Source organism: Octopus sinensis, linkage group LG1 (assembly GCF_006345805.1).
Source record: "Octopus sinensis linkage group LG1, ASM634580v1, whole genome shotgun sequence".
Classification (NCBI taxonomy): Eukaryota; Metazoa; Mollusca; class Cephalopoda; order Octopoda; family Octopodidae; genus Octopus; species Octopus sinensis.
The window spans coordinates 69,329,911-69,355,049 of record NC_042997.1 but is presented as its reverse complement, the minus strand read 5'-3'; the positions used below and the strand labels follow the sequence as shown (position 1 = coordinate 69,355,049).

The 25,139-nt window shown below is 37.9% G+C and overlaps 1 protein-coding gene across 1 annotated transcript in view; it reads right to left on the bottom strand.

The window, feature by feature from the left end:
* LOC115214091 (pappalysin-1-like) overlaps positions 1–25,139 on the bottom strand; it is a 197,083-nt gene that overhangs the window by 60,793 nt on the left and 111,151 nt on the right. Inside the window, exon 6 of the mRNA XM_029783146.2 lies at positions 11,893–12,014. Coding sequence (XP_029639006.2) covers positions 11,893–12,014 — 122 coding nt within the window. The remainder of the gene's footprint in view (positions 1–11,892; positions 12,015–25,139) is intronic.

Sequence of the window (25,139 nt, the reverse complement as noted above, 5' to 3'; positions counted from 1 at the left end):
CACCGATTCTCCACCGCAACCTCAATCTATTGTTACGATGGTTTAAAGTTAATTAGGAACAATTAAATGCACAATTTGTTTTTCAATCAATTCTCGAATTGGAGCAAAATCAAAATATATAGCACTCAATTTGCAATCTTAAAAGAAAACATCTTAGTACATACTAGTCTTCTGTTTTATCTTGATGGGTGATATTTATTATTTATTATTTTCATCATTACGTCTATTTTCTATGTATAATTTCTTTTTCAAAATATTCCCATAAAAGTATTGATTTGCTAAGCAAAGCACCATTTTTAGAATTTGAATTGTTGAAATCTATGAAAGTTTTGTATATATATATGGTGTATTGTTGGCGATTTTCTTCTTCCGTCTTCCCTTCCTTGGACCTTTCCTTTTTCTATGTTTCTGACGAAGAGCTCCGCCCGAAACGTTAAATCCTCCTTCTTTCTTTCCTTTCCTGAGCGTCCAATAACACTATACTTATTCCACGTCCTCGCGTTGTTGTGTTTTCTCTTTGTGTTTTCATGTTTGGATTAACTATATATATATATATATATATATATATATAATGCTCCCTTCGAAGATTTTTATTTCGAAAGTGCATGTTAGCTAATCAATTTGCTTTTACTTTTTGTTAGAAAATCTTAACTATACCAGATTGACACTAAGATATTTACTAACATAAACAAATGCATCAAAATGTATGAATATAAACTTATAATCAGGATCTCGAAGCTGTCGGTTTCGAGTCAATTGTCTCTAAATATTGTTTTTGTCACAATACTGGAAGAAGCGTTCACATCTGCAGATTAGCAAACGTTTATAACTATACATATTTTCGCTTACTCTAATGGAAACAACTATATCAGAGCCGTTATGTTGTAGTTGATAGACATGTTGCTGTGAAATTTTCAACGATGTTGCTTACGTATTTATTCAATAACTGATGTATCTTCTATATTTATCACAAGTCCGTATTTCCTAAGGATGGCGATATATATTTTAGCAACTGCATTTAAAATTACTACGTCCTCGCATACATGCCTCTATATGTGAGTAAGTTTTAAAAATTATTAGATAGACTTTGCTGCAGCACTAGAGTGACAAATTCATTCTATATGCGTCACTTTTATGGTGGTTATTTTTTGTGATAAACAAACGTTACATTTAAGGGCTAGTTATCCTTTATCTCCTTAATACAACTAATCCAGCAGCCCAAGAATGATAAGACCCTGTATATTGGGAATTCATAACTGTTACACAAAATTAAATTACAAACGCACACTCGGTCACACACATACAGGCACACACACACACACAAACAACACACACAAATACCACACACACATAATAGGTTTTGTTCGTTTACTAAGTTGAGTATTTGTTTATTTACTCCAAGCTTTATAAATGGCACGATTGCTAAATTTGTCTTGCTTCTTCCTGGAATTTTGAAATGATAGTATCTACTATATGGTATTACTGCTATATTTATAATACTGTATTACATTCCGAAATTTGTTTTTTTATTATGATTATTATATTTAAGGAGCGAGCTGGCAGAAACGTTAGCACGCCGGCCAAATACTCAGCAGTATTTCGTTTGTCTTTACATTCTGAGTTCAAATTCTGCCGAGGTCAGCTTTGCCTTTCATCCTTTCGGGGTCGATAAATAAAGTACCACTTCTGTACTGGGGCCGATCTAATCGACTGGCTCCCTCCCCAAAAGTTTCGGGCCTTGTGTCTAGAGTAAGAATGATTATTATATTGTACCGTATTTTATTATTGGGTAACAATAAGCGCTGTGCAACTCACGACGACTTCATTTTTCTCACTAAACGGCAGCCAGTCAGTATCATCCTTACCAGTTTACTGATATCGTTTCAATATTCTTCATCAACCCTGTATTGTAACCTAGCATCTTCTTGCCACTTTCTGATGACTCAAGTCTAAAGGACGATATGTATGTGCGTATGTGCGTATATATGTATGTACAATTAATAATCAGCTTGTTATAAAGATCTCCATCTTCTTATCGTCCAATTATTTACTACATTTGCTTTCTAAATCTACTATCACGGTTAGCACTTCTTCCTTATCTAATACAGTACACTGTACTATTTCTCCCATTAGTTCTTTCTAACGTACACACACACGCACCCACACACACTTCCCCTCTATCTATCTCTCCCTTTCACACATACACATACATTATACATGCATACATACATACATACATACATATATATATATATATATATATATATATAATATATATATATATATATATATATATATATAATATATATATATATAAATCTTTTATGAGATTAATTCCGAAATTGATTCAATATAGAGATAACGAAATTTAAACATTCTAACGGTTAGCTTGCCCGACTTCAGTTCACTTTTTCTGTAGCGAGTAGATTATATGTGAAAAATCTGCATATTGGCTTTGAAATAATTTTCTTTAGCCCTTTCTTATAAGTTGTTTATAATTTTAACCGTAAAGGTATTTTAATATGCTGCCACATTTCTTGATGGAATTCTTTTCTGTAGAGAAAAAAACTTCATCCTATATTAGTAGTAGACTTATTACTACCCGCTATAGAGACTGGTAACCACTATAATCTGTAGTGGCGAGCAGTCAACACGTTGTTCTGAGGCTGACCAAAGAATTTTTATTTTTAGATATAACTGGGGTACTTGAGTGTACTCATGTTTTTTGCTTCGGCTTTTTCCATGGGCGCATGTAGGTATCTTATTTATATTTTCTCGTAAGCTCAACTGAAGACGAATAAATCTTTTATGAGATTAATTCCGAAATTGATTCAATATAGAGATAACGAAATTTAAATATTCTAACGGCTAGCTTGCCCGACTTCAGTTCAATTTTCCTGTAGCGAGTAGATTATATGTGGAAAATCAGCATATTGGCTTTGAAATAATTTTCTTTAGCCCTTTCTTATAAGTTATATATATATATATATATATATATATATATATATATATATATATATATATATATATATGAGGTGTGTGAGTGGACACACATATACGCGCATGCGCAGACACATATAGGTGTGTATGTGTGTGACTGTGTGTGCGTTGGAAAAATATAACCGAGGAGATTACATGTGCAAGGAAAACTACCTTAACATTCAATAAACATTGCTGTTATACAGCGTGCACTTTTGAACTCTACGGTTGCGTTCAAGTGTATTTTGTAGAACATTATTGGTACGTCACCAAACACAGGATTTTGAGTGATGTTTGCAACATATTCTTGCCAATAATATTAGCAAATTTCTTCAGATATTTTTATTTCACAATATTTAGCTTCTTTGAATTGAAATCCACAATTCGAGAACATTAGAACAAAAGAGGTGTCAAAGATCATGGCCATACAATCAGATTCCTAACAGTTAATATGTTATGTATATTAGTTAGAAATTCTGGGACCGTTATCTAATAGAAACTATTTTAATAATTATGTTTCTGTACCTTTGTAAATTTAATTAAACGCAAATATTATTCTAATAATTATGTTTCTGTACCTTTATAAATTTAATTAAATGCACATAATTAAAATCATGCGAGCAAACATTAAAATCTTTCTACAAGTGGACAATATCGATATCACACATTTGTTAAAATACTACCAATGCAAACGAAATAATTCCGATTCCTATAGTTAACAGGTACCAAATTTAGGAAAGGTGGTAGGCACATAAGGTAATCCAAACCATCAACCATCTTTATTCGCAAAGCATATCACATCTCACCGCCATAATCACCGTAAAGACAAAAAGTTATTTCTGTCATTCATGTCTGCCACATTAATCCACTTTTCATATAAGTTGCTGTGGAGCAGCACCTCCTTTTCTATCTTCCTTTTCACTTCAGATGGATGATGAAATCAAAGAAGATAATGAGGATTAAGTCAGAGAAGAAAAAAGTATGCTGTCCTAAGGTCTTTGTCCTTCCAATATACACTTTTCGATAGCTACTAAACAGAAGAAACATTTCCATCGTAACTTGCTACACAAACATAACGAGATCTTCACAACCCCATACCTCAGATAGAGTGGACTCACACACCATAACGGAAGGTAAGAAGACATGGCTGCACGTTTAAGAAGTTCAAACCACAATCATATGCTTTCGGGTTTCCTACCAGTGCACTCGCACATATGTCTTCTATCATAGACGCGATACGACCCAATCTTTCTCTAATACTTCTAGACAAAAGTCGTGATTTATTTATTTCTCACCATCGCCATTCTTGGCGGTCTCCGCTGATTTTCTTTCTCTAAGATTAAAAGACATAAAAAAAAGATGAACATAAAATAATCAGAAATCAATGGGCAGTGGACAATGAACTCAATTTGGGAACGAAGATAAGTTTGTTTTCGTACATCTCGGCCACGTGGAGTACAGTAGCATTTGAGTTTGAATTATGAATATGAATGAGTGTATATAAATATTGCTGGTTATAGTTTTTTTTTCTTAAGTTACATTCCTTGCGATTGAAACTTTGTCGAGAATGATCATTCAACTGTTCTATCTACTAAACATCCGATGAATTACATGTAACTGGCTAAATATTAGGCAGAAACCTGTAGCATTATACAATTCCCAGTGACAAAATATTTGGCAAGCCCACACCATGAAATTATTGTTACAATACGTGTGACAAGCTTCTAATTTCATTCACAAGGCGCATGTAGACACTAGACTATTGTAAGGCCAGTTTTTCAAGCCCCTACATAGAGGGATCAAATTTGACTTATTGAATGAAAAGCAACTTCTTTAACCAAACACCTATGTCTGTGTTTAAAGCGCAAAATGGTTACATTAACAGAATCGGTTGAGTAACGTATAAAATACCTAGTAGTAGTTAGTTATATATATTTACATTCTGACTTCAGATCCCGCTGGCATCTACTTTATATTTCATTCTTCCGGGGTCAAGTATTGGGGGTATATTTACATCATCTTCCCTAACCCCGAATTTATAAATTTGGCTGTGTATTCGAAATCATCATAAGTATTGTTTATCAATGTTTTCCTGACTTGTTCATGTAAGTAAATATTTCAGTGGCGGGAAAAATAAACGCATGCATAAAATAATATCAGTAGCAGCTGCAGCAGCAGCAGCAGCAGCAGTAACAGCAGTAACAATAACAGCAACAACAGCAACAACAAAAAGACACCAATGCAAAGAACAACTACTAAAATTACCACAATAATAACAAACTACCACAATGGAACCAAAACCGAATCGCGTGCCAACAACCAACCGCAGTATGAGTCATTGTTGGTAACCCACTTCCTCTTAAATATTGCTTGTTCGTCTGGGAAGATAACAACAACAACAACAACACGAACAATAAATAAAACCAAAACTATTAGCCATAACAATGCTACTACTATTAAAATAATATTAAAAATGATAGTATTTGTTGTAGAAATGATGATGATGATGATGATGACGACGACGATGACGATGACGATGGTGATGATGATGATGATGATGATGATGATGTTAATGATGATGATGATAATGATAACTAGCGAAGCCCGTAACAGAAGGAGTTGGAGCAGCAGCAACACGTCACTTTGTAGTAAGAACTAGATTTGTATGAATGGGAAATGAATCCAGAGTTGGGGGAAGTATTTAATTACAGACAATATAAACACACACATACACGCACATTTTGTACCTCACTCCCGCTCTCTCCATCTCCTGCTTCCTCTCCTCTCTCTACCTCAGTCTTTTTGTCTATATTGGTATCTATGTATGTGTGTATGTATGTATGTATGTATCTATCTATCTATCTATCTATCTATCTATTTATTTATTTATTTATTTATTTATTTATTATTTATTTATTTATCCGTCACTACACACAAACACAATCACACACATACATACAAAGTGATATATGCATTTACACATACGTCCACACAGATGCACACTCAAATACAAATACGCAGACATACATACTCATACACACACACGCATATACACACATGTATACAGAGAAGGAGAGATGTGTATGTTTATTTTTCCTAAATACATACAGACATATGCATGCGTGTATGCATGTATGCAAGCATATATGTATATATGCATGCATACATGCATGCATATATGTATATATGCATGCACACATGTATATATATTGCAAGCACATATGTATATATGCACGCAAACATGCATGCAAGTATAATAGCATTTTTATGCATCAGAATTTATACGTTGTGAATATATTTATATGTATGTATGCATGCGCGAACGTATGTGTGTAGGTATATGCTTGTGCATATGTGTACGTGCGTGCATGTGTATATACACTACATAAATAGGTTGTAGTTCAGAAGTTAAATATATGCAAATCTAACGAATGAGGGGAAAATTTTCACGGTTAATAAAATTGTTCGTCGCAGAGGAATCTCATTCAAATCGTACTATAACATATACAATAAGAAAGGAAACATGGATACCGTAACAACCGTGATGGTTGTATTTTCCATCCGAAACTATGCAGGCTTTTGCACGTATACATACATGCATAATTTCATGGATGAATACATACATACATAAGTTTATCATTTAAGTATATATGAACATGTCTAGATATGCAAGTATATGCATGAGAAGACATAATTAAGCAAAACGTACAAATCTGCACATATACATACAAATGTACATACAGAATTAGCATGTTGTTGATGTTAAAATTCCAATGAAGGAGCCTTGGATCTAGGTTAGAAACCGGCTCTTTCTCTATGGGTAAGAAATCTGAAACAAAACTGAATAATGTCATACACACATATGTACGTACGTGTGTTTGTGTGTGTGTGTGTGTTGTGTGTGTATGTGTGTGTGTGTGTGTGTAGAAACATAACTGCACAGTTACATACATATTCATAGACACACAAATATGCATAATATATAGATATATCTTATTTGAATGCGTATGTACTGGACCCACATTTCCTAATGTAGTCGCCAGGGAACCGTACGCCGTTTCTTGAGTAGGATTAGACCTGGTACAGCTCATTCTTTTTGTGGTGCAACTACAGCTGGTACTTCCCATAAGGAGGGGAACATAACGAAAGAAAGAGTAAAAGAGGCGAGAGAAAGAGGACAGTGATGAGAGAGAGAAGAGTGAGAGAGAGAAGAGAGAAAATAAGAGGGGGGTGTAATCGACTCTAATACGGGAATGACTCTTTATTGATCCCAAAAGGGAAAATGGTTATATTGACCTTGGAGTTATAGCAACTCCGAGTGAAGTGGACCAGGAAACAATACCGCAGGATTACCTATCCATCGTTCTAATAACTTGGCTACGTCACCAGAACCAAATTACACGCTAAAAACACATCAATAGTCAACATGTGATTTCATCTGGAATGCGAAACCTGAACACATCGCTCTAAATTTAAATCTAGCATATTTTCACTATAAATATTTTCAACTTTTCCTTTTCGTCCAGAAATTTATATTATAAAATAAATATATACTGGATATAGATATATACTGCACATAACAAAAGTTAATCAAAACTTATCGTGAGAAATAAAGTTACAATTCATCAGGAACAAAATATGAGGAACAAAATAAACAGATTCAGCTTAGATTTGTTTGCAACAAGCAAATCTCAAAAAGTTCAAGTCTTCTCACTTTACCTTTGGTTTGACAAATTCACACATGGAATATGGAATAATAATAAACAAAACATACTTATTGAAAATAAAAAAAATACAACGGACTACTCTACAACAATATATCGAATGTTCACTAACAATTACATCACCAAGACTTTACGCTAATGTTATTCCAAATTTCATAAGCAAACACAGACGACATTATACATGCGTATGTACATACAAATATATTGCTTGCTCTGTCTCGCATACAAGCAAGCAAATTATTTCTCCATTTTTAGTTTTTCTGACAACCCGTTGCATACTGTCACATAACACGTGCACCGGACAAATACCACCGTAATTTTGGCATATTTATCCTTCATACAGTCGCACAACCCTAATACGCTTGCATCATGGACTACTAACCCAAATTCTAAGACTGACATCGTGACACACTTCAACTAATGAAAATGCAATTAGTTACACATTCTAATATGTGAGTTTTCAAACGACGGTCAGAATCTAATATAACATAAATCCAGGTCCCTCTATCTCAGAAAGCTTTTGAAAATCATTGGATGTTTATGTAGTTGTTTTGCAAGATTCTTCATGTGCAATCGTGTTTTGAAACAGATAGTGTTATATTTCAGTAAGGTCATTTCGCCAATAAACACACGCACAATTTGTTTGATTTTTCCTTTATTTTTATTATTATTATTGGTTTATTTGTTAGAGTTCCTTCGTTACACATTCAGTAATGTCTGCAAAAACTATCTGTTTTTGTTGTCTCTTTTTCTCTCTGATCTTGTCCTTTCTTTTCCATCTCGTCTTTTCACAGAAAGACCAGAATGTGTGCCGAAAGATTTCCTACCAATAAACTAATAATAACAATAAAGTTAGATTGAAGATCAAATAAAGAGTGCATGTGTTTAGTGGAAAAACAACTGCCCCTAAGTGCACACACACACACACACACACACACACACACACACACAAATATATATAAATGCATGCATGTAACTGGCACTCTGTCGGTTACGATGGCGAGAATTCTAGTTGATCCGAGCAACGAAACAGCATGCTTGTGAAATTAACGTGCAAGTGGCTGAGCACTCCACAGACACGCGTACACTTAATGTAGTTCTCAAGGAGATTCAGCGTGACACAGAATGTGACCAGACTGGCTCTTTGAAATACAGGTACTACACATTTTTGCCAGCTGAATGAACTGGAGCAACATGAAATAAAGTGTCTTGCCTTAGAATACAACACGTCGTCGGGAATTGAACTCACGATCTTATGATCATGAGCCGAATACCTTAATCACTGAGCCACGTGCCTTCACACACACACACACACACTCACATACCCAGATATAAACGAATAAACGCCCACAGATGGACTCGAACCCGTGACCCTCAGATAACCTCTAAGGTCAACCTATAAAAATCTGATGCTCTACCGACTGAGCTATGAGCTATGCGCGCATACTAAAGTCAACTTAGAAACGTTTAATGCTCTACCGACTGGGCTATGCACGCATAGCTCAGTCGGTAGAGCATCCGACTTTTATAGGTTAACCATAAATGTTATCTGAGGGTCGCGGATTCGAGTCCCTCTGGGGCGTATATTCTAACATATATATATATATATATATATATATATATATATATATATATATATATATATTATATAGGAGAGTTTACGAAAAAAACAAAAGACGAAGACAGGTGGTGTACAAAACAAACAGATGTATTAGTATAACGCTCAGGAATAGAAAAAGTATTTTACGTTTCGAGGCTACGCTCTTCTACAGAAAGGGACACAGAAAAAACAAGGAGAGAAACAAGGAGAGAAAAAAATGTTTGTTGTGGCTAACGATCTATCATGGCGACTAGTGCCGGGCAGAAGGGTCAAACACAGGAAGGAAAGTAGGAGTGATTACAAGTAGGGGAGATTACAAGTTAAAGATGACCCCCCAACACAAAGGTGCGTGTGTGTATAAGAGAGTATGTATGTGCGTGTGAAAGAGGGCTGGTGGTCTGGACGTGTGCGTGTATGTACGTGTAGGTGAGAAGACGTGGGGATGGGTGTGTGGGTGGTGTGTTGTGTTGTTGATGGAGGTGGGGGAGGCGAGAGTGGGGAAAGCACGGGTGAGGTGTGTGTTCGGCTAGGGGTTTGGGTAGAGTTGGGGTTTGTGGGTAGGCAGAGAGTGGGGGTAGAGGTGAGGTATGTGGGGGAGGGGTGGGGATAGGATGGGGATGGGGAGGATAGGGACGGTGGAGTAGGGATGTGTAGGGGTGGGTGGGTTTATGGGGGGAGAGGAAGGTGGGTATGTGAGGAGAGAGAAGAGGAGAGAAGAGAGAAAGAGAGTAAGAAAGAAGAGAGAAAGAGAGGGTGAAAGAGTAGGAGAGAAGAGAGAAAGAGAATAAGAGAGGAGAGAGAGGAGAGAAAGAGAATAAGAGAGGAAGAGAGTAAGAGGGAAAAGGGAAGGAGGGGAGAGAAAGAGAGTAGGAGAGAATAGAGAAAGAGAGTAAGAGAGAAGAGGTAAAGAGAGTAGGGGTGAAGAGAAGTAGCAGTGGAGAGAAGTAGGAGTGAAGAGAAGTAGGATTTGGGGCAAGAGAGGAGAGTTGTGTGGGAAGAAGGAAGAGGGAGGGGGAGAGAGGAGAGAAGATGAGTGAGGGAGCAGAGAGAAAGAGAGAAGAGAGAAAGAGAGTAAGGGAAAAGAGGGAAAGAGAGTAGGGGGAAAAGATGTAGGAGTTGGGGAGGAGGTTAGATGCAGAAGGGAGCAGAGTTGAGACCAAATGGTGTAAAAGAGCGAAGAGAGAAGATTAATCCCTGTTTACGGCGCAAACGGGAGTCTGGATGGCCTATGTGCAAGGACAATCCGAACACAGACAGGTGTTGCAAGGAGTGACCGGTGGAGGGGAAATGGTGTGAGACTGGGGTGTCATTGCTGAGGCGGTTGTCTTGGAGGTGTTCCGCGAACCGGTCAGCCAAGTGGCGTCCCGTTTGTCCGATGTACAGGGAATGGCAGAGAGAGCAGGAGATGCAACAGATGATATTGCTGGAGGTGCAGGTGAAATATTTGATGATGCGATAGGGTCGATGATGGGTGCCGGTGAGGAGGATAGTGTTGAAGAGGTAAGGGCAAGTGCGGCAGTGTGGACGGGAGCAGGATAACGAGACAGGTTGGGAGGTAGGGTTGGGGAAGAAGCTGTGGACCAAGAGGTATCGTAGATTGTAGGCTCGTTTGAAGGAGGAGAGGAGTCGGTTAGGGAAGATGAGTGAAGTGGACGGGTCGGACTGGAGATGCCAGAAAGATCGGAGAATGGTGCGTTGGAGAGGTAGGATGGTGGGGTGGTAGGTGAGGGGTAAATGGAAGCGGGAGACTGCAGGGCAGGTTCGGGGAAAGAGAGCAGTTGCACGGTCCACGGAACGTGCTCTGGCAAGGGCGGTGAGGGGATATCCACATAGGATGAAGTGGCGAGCTATGAGTTGAGACTGAGTCTCAAAGTCATGGTCGTCACTACAGAGCCTGCGTAGACGGAGGAATTGGGAATAGGATATGGAAAGCTTGGTGTGTTTGGGGTGGGAGGAGGAAAGTTTAGGTATGAGTGTGTGTCTGTGTGTTTGTAGTGGATGTTTGTAGTGTTTGTAGTCAAGAAAGGAGACAGAGGTGTTAGAGATAGTGCAGGAGAAGTGGAGGGCAGGATGGAAAGATTTGACGAAAGAGAGGAAGCATTCTAGATGTTCGCGGGAGAGTGAGGTGGCACCGATACAGTCGTCAATATAACGGCCATATAGTTTGGGAGTGAGACCAGTGAAACTAGAGAATATTTGGGTCTCAACATAGCCAACGAACAGGTTCGCATAGTTGGGGCCCATTCTCGTTCCCATGGCCACTGCCGAGTCCTGATAGAACTCGCCCGCGAACGAGAAGCAATTGAGTTAGAGGACAAGTTCGGCCAGACGAACGAGTGTGGAGGTGTCGGGTTGGGGATTGGGTCGGAGGTCCAGGAAGTGTTTAAGTGCTCGCAGCCCCTCGTGGTGAGGGATCACAGTGTAGAGGCTCTGGATGTATGTATGTATGTATGTATGTATGTATGTATGTGTATGTATATAAATGTATACAAATGCATATATGTATAAATGCATATATGAGTATGTGCGTGTATATGCACCCGTGCGTTTGTTTATCCGCGTGTATGCGTGTGATTAAAAGTATCTTACCTTTGGAACTAAAGGCACGGGTGACGGTTTCATTGTAGTAAGCCAAGGTTGGTAAACAAGGTCCAGATAGCAATGCATTCGGGCAACCTGCTGTGGTGTAAAATGATCCGTGCAGTTGCCACCTACAATGTATAATGAAGTCTTAATTTAGTTAGATGTACAGTGCCGTAGCTACAACTGGAACTATTGAGTGAATCAGATTGTACTTCTGGATGTAGATAATTTAGTTCACTAAAGTTGTTTTAGTGAACTAAATGATCTAAAACCAAAGTACCCGCCGAACGTTGGAATTTGCCTGATGATCTCACCACTTCGATGTTTAAGAAAGAATATTGATTGTTCTGAAGTCAGGATATGAAACATAACATGATACTTACTCAGAGACACCTACTATCCACACACACACACACACACACATGCACACACAGCACACACCCATAAGGTAAAAAATGAAGAGGAAAATAGATTCCGAGATTTTGGAAGCAGAACTTCGTATACAAAATCTAAAATATACTAATATACTGAACCTCGTGGTGTTTTATATTATAGTACTTGAAAGGTGTCTTGTACATATATTTGCTTCGTTTAATACCAGTTATTTGTACAAATACCAATAAAATCATGCATCGTAAACTATTATAACATGTTCAACAACTACTCTAGAACACTGATTAATTGGTACTAACATTACACACAAACATGTATGTGCTTCTGAATGCATATATATATATATATATATATATATATATATATATATAGAGAGAGAGAGAGAGAGAGAGAGAGAGAGAGAGAGAGAGAGAGAGAGGGAGAGAGTGAGAGAGAGAGAGCGAGAGTGAGAGAGAGAGAGGGGAGAGAGAAAGAAAGAGAGAGAGTTACGGCTATGCTGTTGTAGGCACATGTTCTTTGTCTATATCCTTAACTTCTTGGAGATTTTAGGTATAATTATACTAATGCGTCCATCTGTTCTATTTTAAATTCTATGTCTTTGTGCAGCTGAAGATTGCTCTACATTTTAAATTGATGTAATGATTGTATTGTTCAATTAAATGGAGTTCCATGAAACGATCGTACTGCATTAACTCTGGACATCCTTGTTGCTTATTTTGATTTTAATCACCTTATCTTGAAATTGTATTGGTGCTTCAACTTAAGGACGATATTCATTTGTATCTATAAAGATATATATATATATATATATATGTGTGTGTGTGTGTGTGTGTGTGTGTGTGTGTGTGTGTGTATGTATGTATGTATGTATGTATTATACATACACACACTTACATAATATATATATGTATAGTACAAATCTATAAAAAAACAAAAGCCGGAGACTGGTATATGAACAACAAGCAGGTGTAGTAGTAGTAGTAGTAGTAGTAGAGAGAGAGAGAGAGAGAGAGAGAAAGAGAGAAACTGAGTAGGGTTCAGCGGTCTAACATGGCGGGATCACTAGGAAAGAAAAGGCTGAATGAAAAGGATATGATAATGGTGACCCCAACGAACTCAGGTGCGTGAGCATGTATGTGTATGTGAGAATGGTGTGTGTGAGCGTGTATGTGTAAATTCGGGCGAGTAAGCCTGAGTTGTGTGTGTGTGTTTGTGTGTGTGCGTTTTCGTGGGTAACGTGTATGTGCGTATGTTACGTGTAACAGTTGATGTGTGTTTTCAAGTGCACCTATGCATACGTGCTTGTGATGTGAACAAATAGTGTGCATGTGTATAGTGTATGTTTGTGCGTGCTGCGTGTGTTTATGCGTGTTGTATGTATGTGTATATATTGTCTGTGTTCAAGTATGATGTACTTGTGTGGGTGTAGGTGTATATATTGCCAGTGATCAGATATTATGTGCTTGTGTGAGTGTGGGAGTGTGTATAAGGGAGTGTGGTGTGCGTACTGAGTTAAACAGTGTGTGGCTGCTCGTATAGTGGTATGTTTGGTGAGGCTATTGAAGATTGTGTGTGAGTGTATAGATAATGGTGTGTGGTGTGGGTGCTAAGAAGTGGTCGGTGCTAGTGTGTGTGGAGTGAGAAGGTGTAGTGAAAATTTGTGGGAAAGTGCTGTGACTGCGTGCGTAATGATGTGTGGAGTGAGTGATGAGTTGAACAGTGTTTATGGGTGTTTGCATACACGTGCGTGTATGGTGAGGTAGGCGGTATGCAGATGTGTAGGTGGAGGGGACAGTTGAATGTGATAGTTGTATGCGAATCCGTGACGATTGCTGTCAGATGAAGAGAGGAGGTGAGTTGAGCCCATGTGCCTTCAAAGTAGCAGAGAGAGAAGATTAATTCTGTTCCCGGCGAAGGCGAGAGTCGGAATGGCCTTTATGCAGTATGAACACAGATACATGCAGTAGCGAATGACTGGTAGAGCGGAGGTAGTGTGAGGCTGCGGTGTCATTACCAAGTCTGATGTCTCGGAGGTGCTCCGTGAACCGATCAGCCACATGGCGTCCCGTCTGACCCATATACAGGAAAGGACAGAGAGAGCAGGAGATGCGGTAAATAACATTACTAGAGATGCAGATAAAGGAGTCGGAGATGTGATATGGATGGTGATGGCTGCCTAGCAGGATGGTGGTGGTGGAGAGGTAAGGACAGGAGCGACAACGTGGGTGGCAGCAAGGGAAGGACCCAGGTTGGGAGGCGGGGGTAGGAAAGAAACTGTGGACCAGGAGGTCATGCAGATTTGTTTGAAGGTCATGGGCTCGTTTCAAGGAAGGAAGGAAGGGGTGGGTAAGGGAATATGTGCGAGGTGGAGGGGTCGGACAGGAGTCGCCGGAAGGCTTGGAGAATGGTACGTTGAGGGAGTGGTAGATGAGGGGAAAAGGGAGACGAGTAAGTTTGGGCAAGGGCAATGTGGATAATAATGAGGGGATATCCACGTAGGATGAAGTGGTGAGTCAAGAGTTGAGACTGAGTCTCATAGTCATGGTCGTCACTGCAGAACCTGCATAGACGGAGGAATTGGTAGTAACGGGTGGAGAACTTGGTGTGGGTAGGGTGGGAGGAGAAGTTAAGGATGGAGTGTGTCAGTGCGTTTGTAATGGATGGAGGTAATGAAAGCGGAGTGGTGTATGCTGACAAAAATGTCAAGAAATTCGACGAATGAGTTAGAGATAGTGCAGGAGAATTCGAGGGGCAGGATGGAAGTATTGGAGAAGGGAGTGGAAGGAATCCAGTTGTTCGCGCGAGAGAGAGGTCGCGCCGATACAGTCATTGATATAACGACCGTATAGCTCGGGAGTGGGACCAATGAATTGTAAGAATATTTGGGCCTCATCATAGCCAACGAACAGGTTCGCATAGCTGGGGGCCATTCTCTTTCCTATGGCCACTACCGAAAAATGTAGGTAAAACTCATCCGCGAACGAGAAATAATTGGGGGAGGGGACAAGTTCGGCCAGACAAAGTAGTGTGGAGGTGTCAGGTTGAAGGTCAGGTTGAAGGTCAAGGAAATGTTTAAGCGCAAGAAGTCCGCGTTGTATGGGATCACTGTATACAAACTTTTAATGTCAAGAGGGAACATAAGTTGAGAGGGGCCAGGAGAAAAGGAGAAAGAGTTAAACAGACAAAAAGCATATGTATGTATATGTATATGTGTGCGTGTTGTGTGTGTATGTATATAAATATATATATATATATATATATATATATATACAAAATTAGAAAATGGAGAAACATACTTAAATCAATCAAACATCAACCAACAGATGATACCCAATCAATACTTTATTACACCATTACATAACAGTAAAGGCATTATACAAAATATACTGTAAATATAATTAGACAAGGAAATAGAAATATAAAATGTAAAATATAATATGTAATTATATCATATCTGACAGCTGTTTCGGCAGTAAGGGCAATCATGCCTCATTTAACCTATAAGCCATATAAGGCAGGTATAAATGAGACATTAACAAGGATGCCCCACGGCCTCTTCAGAGAATTTAATAAATTATAATTGTGAAAAAATTTTTTTTCCCATATACATATCAATATAAAAATGTAAAATATAAAAACGTGTGCATAGACACCATAATACCACACACACACACATATATATATATATTCATTAATACAATAATACAAGATACACAAAACAAAATAAAACAAAATAAAACAAATGTATGTATATATGATGGCTGCCTCCTCGTTATCGAGTATGGCCATTGCACGAAGTTTAACTGTTATTGGTGCTGTGGTCGAATGTGACTTTTATTTGCTTTTTAAGGCTACAGCCAGCCATTCAGTTGAGACTCACAGCACCATCAACAATCATGAACAATGTTGTTATCGTGCAATGCCTGTGCAAGAAGATTTTTTTAAAGTGAGGAAAGGCTGTGCACTGAGTCGATCCCACTCACGAAGCAACAGCAGCCATAATCCGAAAAGAAGAACAAGTCAACATCATCGGTAACCACTGAGCCGCAGGTTTTATGTCGGAGTTATCCTAGTTACCTGAGTTACCTTCTCCTAGAAGGATGCCCTAACAAAGGCTAGGAGTCCTTCACTCCCAATGGTTTAACCGCGCGATCGGGTATTCAGTCCGATTATTTCTATGTCCCCGCGCATGATACTGCCTTAAGCTTTAAGAAAGAAAGAAAATATTTATCGGATGGCCGTTGACTCTCAAGAGTTCCTCCGCCCTTTGACGGGTTTTGCTTTTCATCTCGCAGGGCGTCCAATAATCACCCTCCGCACCAAGCAAGCTTGGCGGGGTTGAAGGTTTAGTCGCCGATGGCCCGACCATGCAACATGTTGTACTGGGTTACATGTTACCAGTAGCACTCGAAAGTGACCTGACATATATATATATATATATATATACATACACACACATATACATACATATACGAGGGGCGTTCAATAAGTAATGCCCCTGACCCACTTCCCATAGCAGTAGAGCAACGAAACTTGGCACAGTTATTAGTTTTTTTCTACATAGGAACCACCCAGAGTTACGCATTTCTACCATCGTTTGATGCAGCTCTGGAGACCGTTTTTGTCGAAGACCCCAGCTTGGTCCTCCAACCACGACGTGACTTCAGAAATCAAGGCTGCATCATCTGGGAAACGCTTTCCTTTCAAAAACAACTTCATGGCTGGGAAGAGGTGAAAATCAGAAGGTGCAAGGTCAGAAGAGTAGGGGGATGGGGGAGGAGTTCATAGCCGCACGCCTGTGCTTCTGATCTGGCGACACGCGAGTTGTGGACCAGAGCGTTGTCCTGCAGGAGGAGGATGCCTTTGCTTATCTTGCCCCGCTCTTGATTTTGATAGCTTCTCTTAATTTCCTCAAAAGTGAAGCATAATAGGCTCCTGTAATTGTGGCACCATTTGCCAGAAATCTGTCATCACTACTCCGTCCTGGTCCCAGAAGACTGTGAGCATGACCTTGCCAGCGGAGGGCTGCACCCTTGCCTTCTTTGGAGGAGGGGAGTCACGGTGCTTCCACTGCATTGACTGGGCTTTGGTCTCTGGATCATAGTGATGGACCCAGGTTTCATCCTGTGTAATCAGTCTTTTGAAAAATTTTGACTCATCTTCTTGGCACATCTCCAAATTCATCCTCAAGCAATCGACGCGTTCTTGCTTCTGGAAAGATGTGAGCAACCTGCGAATCCATCTGGCAGACACCTTTTGCATATGCAAATGGTCATGAATGATAGTTTCCACAGACCCGGTACTAATCTTGACCTCATGGGCTATTTTGCGAATAGTTATGCGTCGATCTTCCAAAATGGCAGCCTCAACTTGACGGACAGATGCCTCATCAATGGCAGAAGGGGGCGACCAGATCTGGGAGCTGTTTCCACAGAGTTCCAACCATGTTTGAATTCACGATGCCAGCGTTTTACAAGGTCATATGATGGGGCATTATCACAATAAGTTACTTTCATTTCATCAAAAGTCTCCCGTGGTGTGCGTCCTTTCAAATACAAAAACCGGATCACTGCTCGACATTCAACAGACTCCATTTCACAATTGACTCAGTTCAAACACCTGTAAATCAGAAACCACAATTAGTTTAGAGCTGTAATTTGCCACTTAATCTATAGAGATATAAGTAATTGCATATGCAAAATGTCAGCTAGATCGAACAACTCCAAATTGTTCCACTTGAACAACTTCAAGTGGATCAGGGGCATTACTTATTGAACGCCCCTCGTACATACATATATACACATAGATACACATATAAACATACATATATAAATTACTCGTAGCTATTCTTTGCAGCTACGTAGCTGCAACACCACATTAATTTTGTAGCAGTTCAAGTTGGAGTTTTAGGTCGTGAGTTAATATGAGCACTTATTGTATGTACCTGTTATAATCATCAGACGTAATTTTATCTGAACTCTACTCACTCTCTCTTCCCCTCTCTCTTTCTCTCTTTCTTTCTGTGTTTGTCGCTCTGTCTCTCTTTCCTTCTCTCTTTCTCTCAATGTCCAAGTTGATAAAGAAGTCCCTTTAAATTTTAAAAGATAAAGGCATACAAATTTACTATTTATTTTAGTGCAATTTTTTATTTTTGTACACACTTAACTGTATATTTGCGCTGACCTAGTAAATATCCTGCAATATATCGTTTCAAGCAAAGCATCATAATCAAATAATGGAAGAAATTTTTTCTTCTGAATGTGGCTCAATACGAACGTAGGACTGCCACTCAGTTGTTAGCTCATACCTAATTCTCTTCTCTGAGGTTGTCTGGGCGGCTGCCATTATTGGAGCTCCACTATCATTGTTGTTAGATTGGTGGCTTTGTATCGAGAAAGCTAAATGAATCTAGAGGGGATTGAAGGCTGTACAAGGAGGTGTGAGTGAGATATAAATAGAAATGACGACGAAACATACATTAAGAAGCTCAACTGATTTCAATTGTTAGCTGGTTTTATATGAAATTTAAAGAGACTTTTAAACCATCATGTGCACAATCACACACACACAGATGCACACACACTCACACGCAAGCATGCACAAACTAACACATACCATAAACACACACACAAGTACGCACAAACACACATATAACACACACACACACACACACACACACGTATATATATATGATTCAAGATATTTCGTATACGATATTTAAAAAGTTGAAAATGGGAAACAGAGAAGAAACTGATTATAAAACTAAACAACAAAAAAAACAGGAGTACATTCAGCTTAATGCATGTATAAATAATGACATCATCGTCAATATATCGTTTATTCATTTGAAAATTAAAAGTTATATTTTGGACGCAGAAAGAAATGTGGTCCGAAAAGCACTATCAAATATATAAAGAAACGTGCTCTTAATATTTCCAGATGTCTATCGATTTTTTTAGTCTCTTTCTTTTCGTCTGTGTCTCTAAATTCTGCTCAGTTATTCGACTGTGTAAATAGGAAAATATATCAGTGAATGTGTATTTGAAAGAAATATGCGTTTCGACCCCTTTAACTAACCCGAAAAATAGATGAGCCAAATTTTGAGGCTACAGTTGCAGTTATCATAATCATTTTTTCAATAATTCATAAAACAAAAGTCAACTGAAATTATGGTATATCATGCAAGAATAAAGAGGTTGGGGAGAAGTCAAAGTTTTCAAAGTGTGGGGAGAAGGCAATAACTTAGTGCAAAATGAAAGTAAATAATAGATACAAGTATAGCAGAGAGGGAATTTACATGTTATCTGAATGTTACCCCTCTCACACACAGATACACGTACACACACTCATATATATATATATGTGTGTGTGTGTGTGTGTATAAACATACATATGCACATATGTGTGTGAGTGTGAAAGGATAATTGTGGTTTCACACTAGTGAGAATTGCAATTACAAATACGCGCGCGCACACATTTTAAACAAACACAGAAAACGGGAATAATGAAGGGAAGCTGAGATTTTATACAATGAGATAAATACAAAGATAACTTGATCAATAGTTATAATGTTTAATCTTTCTCCCTCTCTCGCTTTCTCTTTCTCTCTCACTTTCTCTTTCTCTCTCACTTTCTCTTTCTCTCTATATATATATGTATACAAATATATATATGCATACATCCATACATGTATTTATATACATATATATATATACACAGACATACCTAATAAGCTTATAGATAGAAAATAATAGCGAATACTTTATGGACACCTATATATATATATATATATATATATATATATATATGTATATCAGATTATGATGGAATTATTAAATGCTCCATTTTTTAAAAAGTGAGAAGCAGTTTAGCATTATCCCATGAGATTTAGCAATGAGTACTAGGTGGCCATGTGCAAACTGCAAGTAACGATTTCTTAATTTGTAATGAAGCACTAGATTTAAGCGACGAATTGAAATAGGACAGACCCATTATCCACGAACTTTTATAATAATAGAAAAGAAAAAACGTGTAAATTGTTCTATATTGACAGGAATCGAGTCAAAGCTGCGAATGCTGATTACTGTACAGCTAAACTACCAAAACTAGTGAGGGAATGAAGATGTATTCGCTTGACCTGATGATGTATACTAATTAAAATAGGCCTAGATAAATCATATCTGTTAAAAACAAAATCCTTGATTAGGAATGGAAATTCTTTGACCTCGTGTTCCTTGGTCGGACCGCATATAAAGCTGTGAAACAACTATTGGCGAAGGAAGGTAGTTCAATGAATTGTCAACAAGAAAATAACGCTTTTCCTAATTATGATTAACACGTCAGAAGAAACGTTAAAATTAACAAATTTCTGAGCTCAAGACCAGTAATTTTATGGTAGGCGATGTTCGATTAAATTAAAACTAGTACTCGAATAGTACTTCATTTTAACGAGCATGGATGATTAAGGGCAAAGTTTATTCCAGAACGTATAGAGACATAACTAAATACCACAAACAATTTTAGAGACAGCAAGGATTTTGAGATTGCTACTTGAGTGTTATGTATCACGAAAAGAGACCCTGTGAGATATGTGAGCGCAGATTGCTGTCCACTCTTACAGATTTAACCAGAGCAAGTAAAATCGAGAGCTCTGGGAAGTGAAAAGGAAATAATAATAATAATAATAATAATAATAACAATAATAATAATAATAATAATAATAATAATAATAATAATAATAATAATAATAATAATAATAATAATTGTTCTTTATAGCTTCAATGTGCTTAACTGGAATACCAGTGAAATAATGAAAATTGACCGAAAAATCCGCAAGCTACTGACTTATAATAAGATGCACCATCCAAAGGCAGACGTGGATCGCCTGTACCTTCCCAGAGCTCAGGGAGGCCGAGGTTTGATCCAGCTTGAACTTACATACAAAACCACCACAATCGGACTGGCCAAATACCTTGAAGCAACCAACGATTTGATGCTAAAACTTGTTGAAAAACATGAAAGACCTAAAAAAACTTCACTCTATTCTCAAAGAGAGCAAAAAGTTCGCTGCTGATCTCTTAGATACCCACCAGATTGAGCAGGCTGAAGGAAATGCGCCAACTGCTGTTGCAAATAAAATAAAATTAATTGCAAGGACAAAAGCACATGAAAATTTAGCTAGCAGATGGGAACAGAAACCTCTCCATGGCAAGTATGTGGCCCGTAGCAAACAAGCTGATGTCGGCCAGAAACACACGCACCAATGGTTACGAAGCTCAGGGCTAAAAGCAGAGAGTGAAGGTTTCATATTAGCTGCTCAAGACCAAAGCTTATTAACCCGGAACTACCAAGCCAATGTGATGAAAAATGGAGCTGACCCAAAATGCCGATTCTGTAACGATGAGATTGAAACAATAGACCACCTAATCTCAGAGTGTAGAGTCTTAGCACCTGCAGAATATAAAGCAAGGCATGACGGAGTCGGCCAGTATTTACATTGGACAATATGTCGGCATTATAAAACCAAAACCGCTGACAAATGGTATAAACATCATCCTGAAGCTGTGACTGAGGGAGAAAATGTATCGATTCTATGGGACTTCCCCGTGCAGACCGACAGGACTATAAAAGCTAATAAACCGGATATTATTAGAAAAGATCAGACAAAAAGGATGTGTTTATTAATTGACATGAGTATTCCCTGTGATCACAATATAACGGTGAAAGAATGTGACAAGGTTAGTAAATATAAAGACCTGCTAATAGAAATTGAAAAAAATGTGGCATCTCAAGGCGACTACAGTACCAGTGATTGTAGGATCTCTAGGAAGGATAAAAAAAAGGTACTGAAACCTATTTGAAAATGATTCCAGGCTTACCATCCCAATAGGAAGTGCAAAAAATCGTATTAACTGGAACGGCTCATGTTCTGAGAAGAGCACTATCGCTGTGAAAATAACATCCACCCATGAATTTATTTATTTATTAATTTTTATATACATATTTTGTCTGTGAATTTGCGCGTGTAATCTGGGAATGCATGCAATGCCCTTCTCTGCCCTAGGTGTATGGAAAACACTCGGCGAGAAACGGAAGAAAATTTGAAGAATGAAGGAAAAAACATAATAATAATAATAATAATAATAATAATAATAATAATAATAATAATAATAATAGTGAAGACGACGAGCGCGATTCGATTGTAATAGATATTTTATTGGTTGAGCGATATTTCAACAGTAAGTCTGTCAAGTTCAAAATAAGAAGTGATAAAAATTCAAAATTATAGAAATTTAAATTTGAAATTATGAAAGAGAGCAAGTAGCGTCCACACGTTGATGGAATGACATCACCAGTTTTTAAGTTTCAATTTTATAACAGGCGAAAAGAATGAATGAGGAGAAATATGCTTGCGGGTTATCAAAACCACGCCCTGGAGGAATGAATAAAATTACAAAACTGTTTGATTAAATATTCTTCTTTTTCTCTTTTTCTTTGCTCTTTTTCTGTCTTTTTTCTGCTTTCCTTTTTGTCTTTTTTCTTTTTTTATCTCTTATAAAATTGAAACTGAAAAACTGATGATGTCATTCCATCAACGTGTAGACGCTGCTTGGTCTCGTCCATACGTTACATTTAAATTTCTATAATTTTGAATTTTTATCACTTCTTATTTTGAACTTGACAGAGACAGACTTACTGTTGAAATATCGTTCAACCAATAAAATATCTATTACAATCGCGCTCTTCGTCTTGACTGTGTACCTTTGTGAAGAGTTACGTCAATCCATTTTAAAATATAATGATAGTAATGATAATAATAATAATAATAATAATAATAATAATAATAATAATAATAATAATAATAATAATAATAATAATAACAATAATAATAATAATACACAAATAGTAAAATTAAGGCCAACGGTCCGGATATAGCTGTCAGAGACTACAAAGAAAAAATGTTTTAAAAATGTATTAATACCAACAGATGACAAGACGAAACGGAGAAACTTACAAAATACAAATTTCTAGAAATAGAGTTAAAACGAATGTGGAGCCTAAAAACAGAAGCAATTCCTACCATAGTAGGCGCATTAAGTATGATAAAAAACAAATACCAGGACTTACTAGTTGCCACACATATCCTACGTAAAGCACTTTTAATACAGTGAAAATAAGAGCACCGCAACAAGCCACAGCATATATCCAAGGCACACAGAGCTGCGTTCGGTAGTGCAATGAAAACACGTAATAAAAATAAGACAACTGAATAATAATAATAATGATAATAATAATAATAATAATAATATATAATAATAATAATAATAATAATAATAATAATAATAATAATAATAACAATAATAATAATAATACACAAATAGTAAAATTAAGGCCAACGGTCCGGATATAGCTGTCAGAGACTACAAAGAAAAAATGTTTTAAAAATGTATTAATACCAACAGATGACAAGACGAAACGGAGAAACTTACAAAATACAAATTTCTAGAAATAGAGTTAAAACGAATGTGGAGCCTAAAAACAGAAGCAATTCCTACCATAGTAGGCGCATTAAGTATGATAAAAAACAAATACCAGGACTTACTAGTTGCCACACATATCCTACGTAAAGCACTTTTAATACAGTGAAAATAAGAGCACCGCAACAAGCCACAGCATATATCCAAGGCACACAGAGCTGCGTTCGGTAGTGCAATGAAAACACGTAATAAAAATAAGACAACTGAATAATAATAATAATGATAATAATAATAATAATAATAATAATAATAATAATAATAATAATAATAATAATAATAATAATTATCATTATTATTATTATTATTATTATTATTATTATTATTATTATTATTTCCTTTATCGGCCACAAGAATGAAAGATGAGTGGAACAATATGATAAATCGTGGGGTTCCACATATAATTAATGAAATGATAAAAAAAAGGGTAGGTATACATTGTATATACTGAAAAAGATGGGACATATGCAAAGCATGCAAAGGTCTAAGAAAGGGTGCGGGGAGGATGATAGAGATGTGGACCTCCTGATACAGGAAGTCATCTGGAGGTAATCGAGGAACCCCAGTGTCCGATATTTTCCTGAAATCCCAGGAAAAGTGGATTCTCCAATTCCTTCTCTCCGATTCAAAGGTCTACATTTAGAGTGGTACCATCAACTCTTGCCATTTTGTCAACTTTCCCCACTTTTCCATAAACTCGCTGTTCTCGAGCAAGGCCAGCACTTCCCTCTCCACTCTCAATTTCCTTTTCAAGTCAATAAGAGCTCTACCAAAGAGGAATGTATCTGTCCTTTCATCCTTTCAGTCTTGTCCACCAAATATCCTCTTTCGCCACAGCCACCAGACAGAGGAAAACTGCCATACCTGCTCGATTGAAGGAGGGTGACGATGCGATCATCACTACAGATTCGGCTGACAGACGGATCCATTCCACACGTGACAGCAGCTGTTCGATATAACCCCACAAGTCAGCAATGCCCGGACACTGAACGAGGGCGTGCAGTAGGGTTTCGTCACTCTGCTCGCACTTCGGACAAACGTGTCTGACAGCTTATCCGTGCCTGTAGAGATAGTTTATCCCGAACCGGTAGTGCCCCTCCACCCGTAGCACTGCCCGGCCATGGGCATCTGGAAATTATCCAGGATAGTTCCCGACCGTAAAGACCTCCGGAACAGACTAGCCAGTTCGTACTCGGCGACGCCCAGAGTCTCACCGAGAACGTCGTTGCACTTCCCCGCCACTAATCCGCTATATATTTCTAAAGCAGAACATCCACCGATCCCATTGCTCGACTGGTAGAGGGTTGTGAGCACCTGATGACATTC